Below are 12,402 nucleotides of genomic sequence, written 5' to 3'. Positions count from 1 at the left end.
GGGGTACCGCAATGGGTACCCCCGCAGCATGTACTTTTGCAAATCTTTTTTTAGCAGCGTTTGAAGAAGATTATATTTATGATTCTAAAAATCCATATTTAAAACATATAAAAAAATATGCTAGATATATGGACGATGGCTTCTTTGTATGGGACGGTTCTGCACAGGAATTTGATAATTTCGTATCATATTTAAATGACAAAAATTCCTACAATATGTTCTTTACACATACCTTCGGTAATCAAAAATTAGATTTTCTAGATGTTACACTTAGTATATCCGATGGTATTATTGACAGACAGGTATATAGAAAACCTACCGCAGTGAACACTTTGCTTCACTTTAATAGTGCACACCCCTCCCATACAAAGAGAGCCCTTCCATATGGACAATTTCTGCGTTTAAAAAGAGTGCACAATAATTCTGAGACCTTTTTGCATCAGGCATTGGATCTGAAAAAACGTCTATTGGAACGAGGATATCCTATATCAATCATCAACTCAGCCCTTGAAAAATCCCTACATTATGATCCTAGAAATAAAAATAAAAATAGAAATAAAAATAAAAATACTATTTCGAAAGAAACAAAAACTGAAAGTTCAAATAGATGTGTTTTTAATTTTAAATTCAATTCTATGTATGATGCAATTAAATCAAGCATCAAAAAACATTGGCATTTAATTAATAAAGATAAGGAACTTAGTGAAATGGCAAACGAGGGCCCTTTAATTTCATATAGGAGATGCAAAAATATAGGAGATATGCTTGTTAATAATCGCGTCACTACCCCAAAACTAGGTACGTGGCTAGACCGAAATAAAACTAAAGGAAACCATAGGTGCGGCGGCTGCCCCTTCTGCGAATATCACTGTACAGGAGATACTTTAAAAATCGGCACTGAGTTTTTTAAAATAAAAGATCTTATTACCTGCAAGTCCAACTACTTGGTATATGTTATTTTTTGCCCCTGTCAAAGATATTATATAGGTAAAACAATTCGGCCTCTATATGTTCGATTTAGGGAACATTTTAAGTCCATAAACTCTGGGATAGGTTCTCCACGTTTAATTGCCCATATGCAGGATTGTCATGGTGGTAACCCACGCCTTTTAAAATTTGCAGGCGTAATAAAAATTAACCCATGTCCCACAGGAGGCGATATGCATCGTTCTCTACTCAGAAAAGAATCGAAATTGATTATGGACTTAAATGCCCTCGGTCCCCAAGGCCTGAACGACAAAAATGACTTGTCAGTGTTCTTATAATGCTGGTTTCTCTCTTCATAAGCCTGTTCTTTATGCTTTTTGTGATGTCTTCTGACAGATCATAGTGAGCACTAAATCTGTTCACTTTTCACTCTAATATACCCATGTATGTAACAATTGTTTATAACCTATTTTGGAATTTAAAATATATATAACGAATTTCTATGTAAATTTGATATATGTGCAGCTGGTATGTGTTTTTAAAATTGCACTTTGTTCACGCAAGGATGCCGCACCCGCATCACCTGTTATTTAAGGGCGGATGCAGCACCTTTGCATGCACTGGACCCGTAGAAGCAAGACTACTTGCGAAACGGCCGCCGTCGTCCGACGTGGCACACCCTCATCCTCCCTCACTACCTGTACCCTTGATGTGACCGTGGAATAAACAGAATTTCTTTATTTGACTACTGGAGTGCGACCCATTCATCTCTACATTGTGGATTTTGCATTGCCTTCGCTCTGGGACACGCACCCAGGTCTCCATCAGCACGGAAGCACAACTATACTAGCCATACAGGGATCAGCGGTGCCCGGTATCCTCCACTCAGCTTTATATATATGTATATGTATATATGTATATAATATATGTGTATATATATGTATATATATATATGTATATAATATATGTATATAATATATGTATTGTGACGTAGCGACCACCAATGTGGTAAATGGTCGCTATATGTCACAGTGGAGAAGGTACCTGCGATATCTAGACGGAAAAGGTTGCTATGGGACTTGTAGTCCACAAAGGCTTCTTGCTCCACATAAGGGTCAGGTTCCCTTTAATAATCCCAGGGTGCTCTGCAGGGCTGAGATTCACAGACCTCCACCTGTGGGTGTGGCCAGCTTGATATAGGAGACTGGCAATGTGTGTTTGGGGAGAGTGAGAGCAGAGCCGAGAACTCTGCATGGAGCAACCTGTGTGGAGGCTGAGCACAGGGCTCCGATATTAAGACTGAGGTGAGTGCAGCCAGACTAGGGCTGTAAGGCCGAGCCTCTCCTGGAGGAGACCCAGACCCAGAGGTCTGCAGAGGGCCCTGGGGCCGAGAGGGAACCTCAGCTAGAGGTGTCTGCTGGCAGGTGCCAGAGAGTGAGGAAAGTGGTTAAACTTCCACTATGAACTTGTAATAGAGTCTGCTCTGTAAGCTGCAGAGCCGGAAGCCTGGAAAAGCTCCAGGCCTGCGTGGAGCGCTTATAAGTTTGTGGACCCTCCTGGAACAGCCGAACGGGGCATCATAAGACCGTCTCCTCCGGCAAGGGGTGCCTGTGTGACGGGGACCCGTATGGACGGTGCATAACCCGGCTGTGTTCCGGGTGAATTTATATGTACAGCGAGGACAATAAAGCTGTTGGAATCGGACTATTTGAGTCACAGCGTCTTTTTAGTCCTGGGGGACCCCCACCCCGCTACATTATGGTGGAGAATGCGGGCATGCAGCCTGGTTTCTAGGGGCAACGGCATAGGACTGCTTGCTGTGGATCGGCGGGTCTACGAAAAATTTTTGAAGCGGTTTGCGGTGGATCGGCGGGTCCACGAAAACTGTCTGCGCACTCAAGCAGCTGGCGGTAGATCGGCAGGTCCACGAACAGGGACAGCGTGCTCCAGCTGCTGGCGGTGAATCAGTGGGTCTGCCGTGGCGAGAGACCAGTGACTGGAGGTTCCAGGCCGGCCGGAATTGCGAGGACCTGCTTGGTGAGCAGTGATACACCACAGGCTGGAGACCCAGGTTGTACGGGCGGTACAACCTGGAAAGATTAGTGGTTCTCTAACCCCCCCCCCTGTCTTTGACCACCGGGTATTACCCATTGGAGCGCCCCTCCTGTTCCTCTTCTCGTTGCAGCATGGAGGAGCTCCTGAACCAGCTGCTACAGAGTCAGCAGCACCAGCAGCATGGGCCAGGAGGTCCAGCGACAGCAATGGGGGCTGAAAGCCAAAAAGAGGGAAAGGTCCCTGCGGATATTGTGGAACAGCAGGAGCTGTCAGAGTGTAGCGATGTCGTAGCCATGAACCAGTTTGAGTGTTCCCTTCGGGGGCCAGTATGAACACTGGGTGCCCAGGGAGATAAGGGTGAACAGTGTGAACTGGGGGCTAAGGACATTGCATGGAAACTCCAAAAGGGGGCGGAGTCCCAAAAAGGGGTGGTTGCCCAAAAGGGGGCGGAGGCTCGGAACGGGGTAGTTACCCAACAGGGGGCGGGACCCCAGAAAGCGGTGGTGACCCACAAGGGGGTGGAGCATTCAAAATCCGAACAGAGGGACTATAGCAAGGGGCAATGGGATTCGCCTTACCTGTGTCCTACCTGCGGTATAGGATATCCATCCGATGTGAGGCCACAGAAGTGCTCCGTGGACTTGAATGGGCTAAGTGTGTCTGGTCTGTTAGACCCGGGTAGCCAGTTGACCTTAGTGAGACCCATGTCCGATCTCCATTTTATGGTGGGTAGGACAATAGAAGGACGTTGTGTGCATGGGACCACTAAGGAATATCCTCTGGCCAGGATGATGATTTGGTCGGCCAAAGATGTGGGGCGCCCTGATGTGGGTGTAGCTCCAGATCTGCTATAGCCGGTTGTCATAGGACAGGACTTTGAGTTCTTTTGGGACCTCTGGAAGACAGAGGCCGGGACCGATTGCACAGGAATAAGTCGGCTCCCGTCTACGGAAGCCTCTTTGCCGCAAGAGGTTATACAGATTCCCGGTGGGACGTTGAGGTACACTGAGGAGGAGGTACCTCCACGTAAGGACAGTCCTAAGTTGGGGGTGACCAAAGATAATGGGGGACAAGCCCAACTTAGCGACATGACCGTTAAAGTAACCAATGGTAGTGTGACCGTTGAAAACGGGAGAGCTCTAGACAAGGGGTCCGACACCTGGTTAAATGGGGAGGTGGTAGTCCAGAACACCAGGGGAAGTGACGTTGACTCCAGAATAGACACTGACGTTACTAAAGTGACAAATGAGTACAGCGACAGACTGATGAGCAAAGAAGGGAAATCCTCCTCCAGTCGCCGAAGGCGCAACAGGCGCAGAAGGGCGGAGCTAGCTACAACCTCCGAAAATATGGACCAAGTAGAGACAGTGTCCTGTATTTCTGCCCACAGTGCGGATTCCCTTCCAGAAACTGAGTGTGCAGAGAAGGTTAAGAAAGGCACGTTGCCGATAGCAACCGCTCATGTAGAGTCGGACAGCAAAGTCCTAGACAGTGTTGGTGGAGTACAAGTCCACAAAGGTCCTGGTGAACGGACCAGTAAGCTACCCAGTGTTGAGGGGTTGAATGTTGAAAATGGTGCCAAGGTTCTAAGAAGAACAGAGTACCGTGCTGAAGGGAGTGACACCCTGGTAGAGGGCGATGCTGTAAGTGCCCAAGAGAAGGCAGAGGGAGTCACTACAGAGACCCAAGAGGAAGTTGGAGGGAATGCAGTGAAGTCCCAAGACACGGCTGATGCGGTAAAAATGGAAAGAGCCTCTGAGGAAGAGGTGAAGATCGGACGTAAGGTCTCATCAGGAGCTGAGAACCTGACTGACTCAGTGGGTAAGAGCGAGTGCTGGATAGACGTGCCGGAAGACGTAAGAGAAGCCTGTGCCAGTGAGAGGGTGCATGAGAGATTCCAGAAGGCAGTAGGGGCCTGTAAAGTATACTTTGCCACAGAGACTAATCGGTTGGTGGTGTGCTCTTTTAGCGACGTCACAAAGAGACGAGTGGCCCTCCTAAGTGACATGCACCTCCAGTGTCTTCATACGAAGTGGCTCATCACTGCCAGGAAGGATGCAGACGCCAGACGCTTGGCGCAGCTGACCACAGGGTTTCACGAAGTGGTGGTTGTGAAGACAACATTGATCGGGCTGGCATTGAGAGAGCTAAGAAATAACATTAAGCAAGCCAGGGAGGTTCCAGGGGTTACAGCTGTACACTTCGAAAAAGACAGCAGAACCTTCTGTATCTATGGAAAAACTGCAGAAGCGGTGAAGACAGCTCGACGGTTATTGGAGTTTGTTGAAGAGCATTCAAGTGCCCAAAGAGATGGTCATGAGGCTTATTGGACGACATGGAAGAGCCATGCAGGAGATGGTTGATAAGACCGGTGTGATGAGAGTAAGAATTGATATTCATAATAAAGCCAGGATACCCTGTGAAGTCGGCATGGTTCCCGGTGCCATTGCGGGAAAGACAGAGTGTGTTGCAGATATGCGAGTCCTCCTAGAATACCGCCTGGGATACTTGGAAGACTTAAAACAGTTGAATTTAGAAAAACAGAGAATTGCGAGCCAACTCCGCCAAGTTGGTGTGGGATGGCGACCATATCGGGGTTATGGCCCCGAAGAGGAAGGTAGCCCACTCGATGAACGGGTTACCTCAGAGGGCGAAAGAAAGTCTATTGATAAAGTGAGCCGGGGTCACAGAGGACCCGGATATTTATCAGGCTGTAGTACCGAGTCTGAAGGGTCTCCGTCCTGCGAGACACAATCTGAAGGACTAAATGAAAGGAGGACTGCTGTGTTAGCCACGGACGCTGACAAGAAAGTACGCTGTCCGAGACCCAGACGAAGATGTCCGGGTAGAAGAGCCCGAGAGAGATCTGTGAACGGCTCAGGCGGACGTCCTAGTTATGGCATCTCTTCTATCATCTCCCCGCGGAGGCTCCTCGATAGTGAAGGCCCTAGTGGTCAGGTTAGCTCGGGGACTGACAGGACGATGGTGCCACCTAGGGGAGGATCTCCCTCTTGCACAGACCTTGGGCGACAGCCTTGGTGGGATGGGTCTGACCGGGGACCGTGTCTGGAAATTGGGTTTCCTGCGCAGGGTTTGGTGACGGACGGTCCGGCGAGACCTGAAGCTCGAGGGTGTCCTGAAGGGCCCTCTTGCCTGTTAGTGCACCGTGGCCCGGATGCCCTGTCTCCGGGCCCCTGTAGGGTATCGAGTGTTCAACCCTACAAGTTTGAACAGAGGGGGGGATATGTGACGTAGCGACCACCAATGTGGTAAATGGTCGCTATATGTCACAGTGGAGAAGGTATCTGCGATATCTAGACGGAAAAGGTTGCTATGGGACTTGTAGTCCACAAAGGTTTCTTGCTACACATAAGGGTCAGGTTCCCTTTAATAATCCCAGGGTGCTCTGCAGGGCTGAGATTCACAGACCTCCACCTGTGGGTGTGGCCAGCTTGATATAGGAGACTGGCAATGTGTGTTTGGGGAGAGTGAGAGCAGAGCCGAGAACTCTGCATGGAGCAACCTGTGTGGAGGCTGAGCACAGGGCTCCGATATTAAGACTGAGGTGAGTGCAGCCAGACTAGGGCTGTAAGGCCGAGCCTCTCCTGGAGGAGACCCAGACCCAGAGGTCTGCAGAGGGCCCTGGGGCCGAGAGGGAACCTCAGCTAGAGGTGTCTGCTGGCAGGGGCCAGAGAGTGAGGAAAGTGGTTAAACTTCCACTATGAACTTGTAATAGAGTCTGCTCTGTAAGCTGCAGAGCCGGAAGCCTGGAAAAGCTCCAGGCCTGCGTGGAGCGCTTATAAGTTTGTGGACCCTCCTGGAACAGCCGAACGGGGCATCATAAGACCGTCTCCTCCGGCAAGGGGTGCCTGTGTGACGGGGACCCGTATGGACGGTGCATAACCCGGCTGTGTTCCGGGTGAATTTATATGTACAGCGAGGACAATAAAGCTGTTGGAATCGGACTATTTGAGTCACAGCGTCTTTTTAGTCCTGGGGGACCCCACCCCGCTACATTATATATGTATATAATATCTGTATATGTTATATATATATATATATATATATATAATGTGTGTGTGTATATATGTGTGTGTATATATGTGTGTATGTATGTATATATATATATATATATATATGTATATGTATGTATGTATATATGTGTGTATATGTATGTATGTATATATATATATGTTTTATATATATATATATATATATATATATATATATATATATATATAATCAGTGCCTACAGGTAGTATTCAACCCCCTGCAGATTTAGCAGGTTTCCACATTCGGAATTAACTTGGCGTTGTGACATTTGTACTGTAGATCAGCCTGAAAGTGTGAAATGCAGCAAAAAAGAATGTTATTTCTTTTTTTTTTTTTTTGTTTTTTAAATTGTGAAAAGTTTATTCAGAGGGTCATTTATTATTCAACCCCTCAAACCACCAAAATTCTGTTTGGTTCCCCTAAAGCATTAAGAAGTATTTCAGGCACAAAGAACAATGAGCTTCACATGTTTGGATTAATTATCTCTTTTTCAAGCCTTTTCTGACTAATTAAGACCCTCCCCAAACTTGTGAACAGCACTCATACATGGTCAACATGAGAAAGACAAAGGAGCATCCAAGGCCATCAGAGACAAGATCGTGGAGGATCACAAGGCTGGCAAGGGGTACAAAACCCTTTCCAAGGAGTTGGGCCTACCTGTCTCCACTGTTGGGGGCATCATCCGGAAGTGGAAGGCTTATGGAACTACTGCTAGCCTTCCACGGCCTGGACAGCCTTTGAAAGTTTCCTCCCGTGCCGAGGCCAGGCTTGTCCGAAGAGTCAAGGCTAACCCAAGGACAACAAGGAAGGAGCTCCGGGAAGATCTCATGGGAGTGGGGACATTGGTTTCAGTCAATACCATAAGTAACGTACTCCACCGCAATGGTCTCCGTTCCAGACGAGCCCGTAAGGTACCTTTACTTTCAAAGCATCATGTCAAGGCTCGTCTTCAGATTTTGGCCAAGAACCACCGCTCCTCCATCAAGGATCTTAAGATGGGTCGTCATTTCATCTTCCAACAAGACAACGACCCAAAGCACACAGCCAAGAAAACCAAGGCCTGGTTCAAGAGGGAAAAAATCAAGGTGTTGCAGTGGCCTAGTCAGTCTCCTGACCTTAACCCAATTGAAAACTTGTGGAAGGAGCTCAAGATTAAAGTCCACATGAGACACCCAAAGAACCTAGATAACTTGGAGAAGATCTGCATGGAGGAGTGGGCCAAGATAACTCCAGAGACCTGTGCCGGCCTGATCAGGTCTTATAAAAAGATGATTATTAGCTGTAATTGCAAACAAGGGTTATTCCACAAAATATTAAACCTAGGGGTTGAATAATAATTGACCCACACTTTTATGTTGAAAATGTATTAAAATTTAACTGAGCAACATAACTTGTTGGTTTGTAAATTTATGCATCTGTTAATAAATCCTGCTCTTGTTTGAAGTTTGCAGGCTCTAACTTATTTGCATCTTATCAAACCTGCTAAATCTGCAGGGGGTTGAATGTTGAATACTACTTGTAGGCACTGTATATGTGTATGTATATATGTATGTGTGTGTGTGCGCGTGTGTGTGTGTGTGTATATATATGTATATATATATATGTATACTCACTCATCTCCTCCTGCTCTATCCTTCAAGCCACACATCCAAGCCCCCTTCACCTCATGCCGATTACAACTCAAAAACATCTCCCGGATCCGTGCTTTCCTTAACCAAGAATCGGCAAAAACATTAGTGCATGCCCTCATCATCTCCCGCCTCGATTACTGCAACCTCCTGCTCTCTGGCCTCCCTTCCAACACTCTTGCACCCCTCCAATCTATCCTAAACTCTGCGGCCCGCTTAATCCACCTCTCCCCTCGCTATTCCCCAGCCTCACCCTCTGCCAATCCCTTCACTGGCTTCCCATCACCCAACGACTCCAGTTCAAAACACTAACCATGACTTACAAAGCCATGCACAACCTGTCTCCTCCCTACATCTGTGAACTAGTCTCCCGGTACCTACCTGCACGGAACCTTAGATCCTCACAAGATCTCCTTCTCTGCTCCTCTCTTATCTCCTCTTCCCACAATCGCGTACAAGATTTCTCCCGTGCATCCCCCATTCTCTGGAACGCTTTACATCAGCACATCAGACTCCCCCCTACTGTGGAAAGCTTCAAGAGGAACCTCAAGACCCACCTCTTCCAACAAGCCTACAACCTACAATAGCCCTCAGTCCAGTAGAGCACTGCGCAACCAGCTCTGTCCTCACCTATTGTACCATCACCCATTCCCTGTAGACTGTGAGCCCTCGCGGGCAGGGTCCTCTCTCCTCCTATACCAGTCTGTTTTGTACTGTTGATTGTTGTACGTATAACATGGAATAAATGGCGCTATAATAATAAATAATAATATATATATGTATGTATGTATGTGTGTATATATATATATATATATATATGTATGTGTATACATATATGTATATATGTATGTATATATATGTATGTATGTATGTATGTATATATATGTATATATGTATATATGTATGTATATATATGTATATATATATGTATGTATATATATATATATATATAGATATATATATATATATATACTAGCTGTAGCACCCGGGTTAATAACTGCTGTTAACAAAATAGAATGTATTTAACATTCCCGGAATAGAATGTATAAATCGAATGTATTAATGCCTGGGATAGTAACTGTCTCTCTGTTTCTCTCCCATTCTCTGTCTGTCTCCCCCTCCGTGTATATCTCTCTGTCTCTCTCTCTCTCTCTATCTCTTTGTCTGTCTGTCTCTTTCCCTGACTGTCTCTGTCTCTTTCTCCGTCTCTCAATCATTTTCCCTGTTTGTCTGTCTATCTCTCTCTTTCCTTGTCTGTCTATCTATCTCTGTCACTTTCCCTGTCTGGCTCTTTCCCTGTCTCTTTTCCTCTGTCTCTTTCCCTCTCTTTCTCTGTCTGTCTTTTTCCCTCTCTTTCCCTGTCTGTCTGTTTTCCTGTGTCTGTCTGTCTCTTTGTCTGTGTCTGTCTCTTTACCTGTCTGTGTCTGTCTCGTAACCTGTCTCTCTCTTTCCCTCTCTTTCCCGGTCTGTCTCTTTCCCTGTCAGTATGTCTCTTTGTCTGTGTCTCTCTTTGTGTCTGTCTCTTACCCTGTCTATGTCTGTTTCTTAGCCTGTCTGTGTCTGCCTCTTTCCCTGTCTGTGTCTGTCTCTTTCCCTGGCTGCATTGTGACACGCCAACATTCCATATAAGGGTGTGGCTGCGCATTCTTCTGAAGTGTTGGCTGCACTGTGGCTCCCAGCTCCATTCGCTTTAATGGAGGCAGGTTTTTTGGTGAATAACTGTAAAGCGCGGGGTTAAAATTTCCCCTCAAAACATAGCCTATGATGCTCTCGGAGTCCAGAAGTGTGAGTGTGCAAAAGTTTGTGGCTGTAGCTGCGACGGTGCAGATGCCAATCCCGGACATACACACACACATACACACATACACACATTCGGCTTTATATATTAGATATATATGTGTGTGTGTGTATATATATATGTGTATATATGTGTGTATATATGTGTGTATATATATGTATATATGTGTGTATATATATATGTATATATATGTGTGTGTGTGTATTTTATTTATATATATATATATATATATATATATGTGTGTGTGTGTGTATATATGTGTGTGTGTATATATATGTATATATATATATATATATATATATATGTTTATATATGTGTGTGTGTGTAATATATATATATATATATATATATATATATATATATATATACATATATATATGTGTGTATATGTATAGATAATTTCACTGACCACAGCCCTCACCAGAGGAACATTGAATGCAAAAGAAATCAGTCATCAAAATGGAAAAATGGACAATTTTTTTATTTTTTTTTAAAGTTTAAACTGGTTCACAATGGTTTGCAGCATAAGGCCAAGCAAATTGATTGTAAGGCTAAATATGAGAGGACTAACCCCCAAATCTATAGGGTTTATTTAACACAAATTTAGGAGTATTGGGACAAGGAAGAAAAGAAACTTACGCTGAACTGATAAATTTACTGATTTTCCAAGGATTCCCCACTGTGCCTCAATGTTTCCAACAGCGGCAAAAGCCCAACAAGAACGACATATGCCCTGGAGAATTAATTTTAAAGAGAGAGGTTATATGTGACACACACTAATATTATATATTAAACCAACACTATTGCCCAATCTCAAAGATGTCCCACCTAAAAACATATTAATGATGTATAAGTGCATTATATTACTGATTGCCGTCGTCTTTGGTTTCCGGCACCGCTCAAGTCCCTTTCTGGCCCATGTGCCCTACAATTATCTGCATCACACAGGGGTTTATGTGTGAACCGAAAGTCGCTTTATTAATCTATGGAGCCCCGATCTGAGCATCCATAGGCTTACAGTGAATTAAGTACTCTGAATCACACAACGGTCCCTGTGTGAGCCGGCAAAGAGCGATCACATTATACCGGGACGGTGCTGGAAACTGGACAGGATGGTATGTATGTATGTAAGTATTTTAATGCACTTACACATCATGACATAAGCAATTAGAAGAGATTATGAAATAAAAATTTTATTGAGACATCTTCTTTAACCCCTTCACGACCGAGGACGTACCCGTACATCCTAAATCGTGAAGGAGTGATTACTGCTTGCTGCAGGGATCCCCGCCATGTCTGCTGCTTTAAACACCTGACGTGTGCCGCGCACCTGGATTCAGATTTGGCGACTATAAGCTGCTGCCACCACCAGTGGGCTCTTACACTGTGTGCAGAATTATTAGGCAAATTGTATTTTAGATGATTTTTTTTATTATTATTGATCAATAACTATGTTCTCAATCAACCCTAAAAACTCATAAATATCACAGCTTAATATTTTTGGAAGTTGGAGTGTTTTTTTTTTTTTTACATTTGGCTATTTTAGGAGGATATCTGTCTGTGCAGGTAACTATTACTGTGCAGAATTATTAGGCGACTTAATAAAAACCTAACCCACAGGGGCGTACTTACATGCTAAGGGGGCCGACTAGCCAAGGGAAGTAACACCCTCACGACTAGTCCCTGGCCTCATTAGCATATCATAAAGGATCTTTAGAAATACTTTTTCTAAAACCTCTCCATCTATGCTACTAGATACAACAGGGACAGTTAGCCAGGGATTAGAAATATGAACCCAGAACATCTCTTGCTTGTGGTTGCATACAGGACCTGACAGGTTCACTTTAAGAACAAAATTCCGTTTGTCTATATAACAGATATTTCCCCACTACACTGTGTGCAGAATTATTAGGCAAGTTGTATTTTAGAAGATTTTTTTTA

The 12,402-nt window shown here is 44.9% G+C and overlaps 1 protein-coding gene across 1 annotated transcript in view; it reads right to left on the bottom strand.

Moving 5' to 3' along the window:
• Nucleotides 1–12,402, bottom strand: part of LOC142255111 (cathepsin W-like) — a 66,273-nt gene that overhangs the window by 23,077 nt on the left and 30,794 nt on the right. Inside the window, exon 5 of the mRNA XM_075326564.1 lies at nucleotides 11,101–11,194. Coding sequence (XP_075182679.1) covers nucleotides 11,101–11,194 — 94 coding nt within the window. The remainder of the gene's footprint in view (nucleotides 1–11,100; nucleotides 11,195–12,402) is intronic.

This window comes from Anomaloglossus baeobatrachus, chromosome 10 (assembly GCF_048569485.1).
Source record: "Anomaloglossus baeobatrachus isolate aAnoBae1 chromosome 10, aAnoBae1.hap1, whole genome shotgun sequence".
NCBI lineage: Eukaryota > Metazoa > Chordata > Amphibia > Anura > Aromobatidae > Anomaloglossus > Anomaloglossus baeobatrachus.
This window is presented reverse-complemented; position numbering and strand designations above follow the sequence as displayed.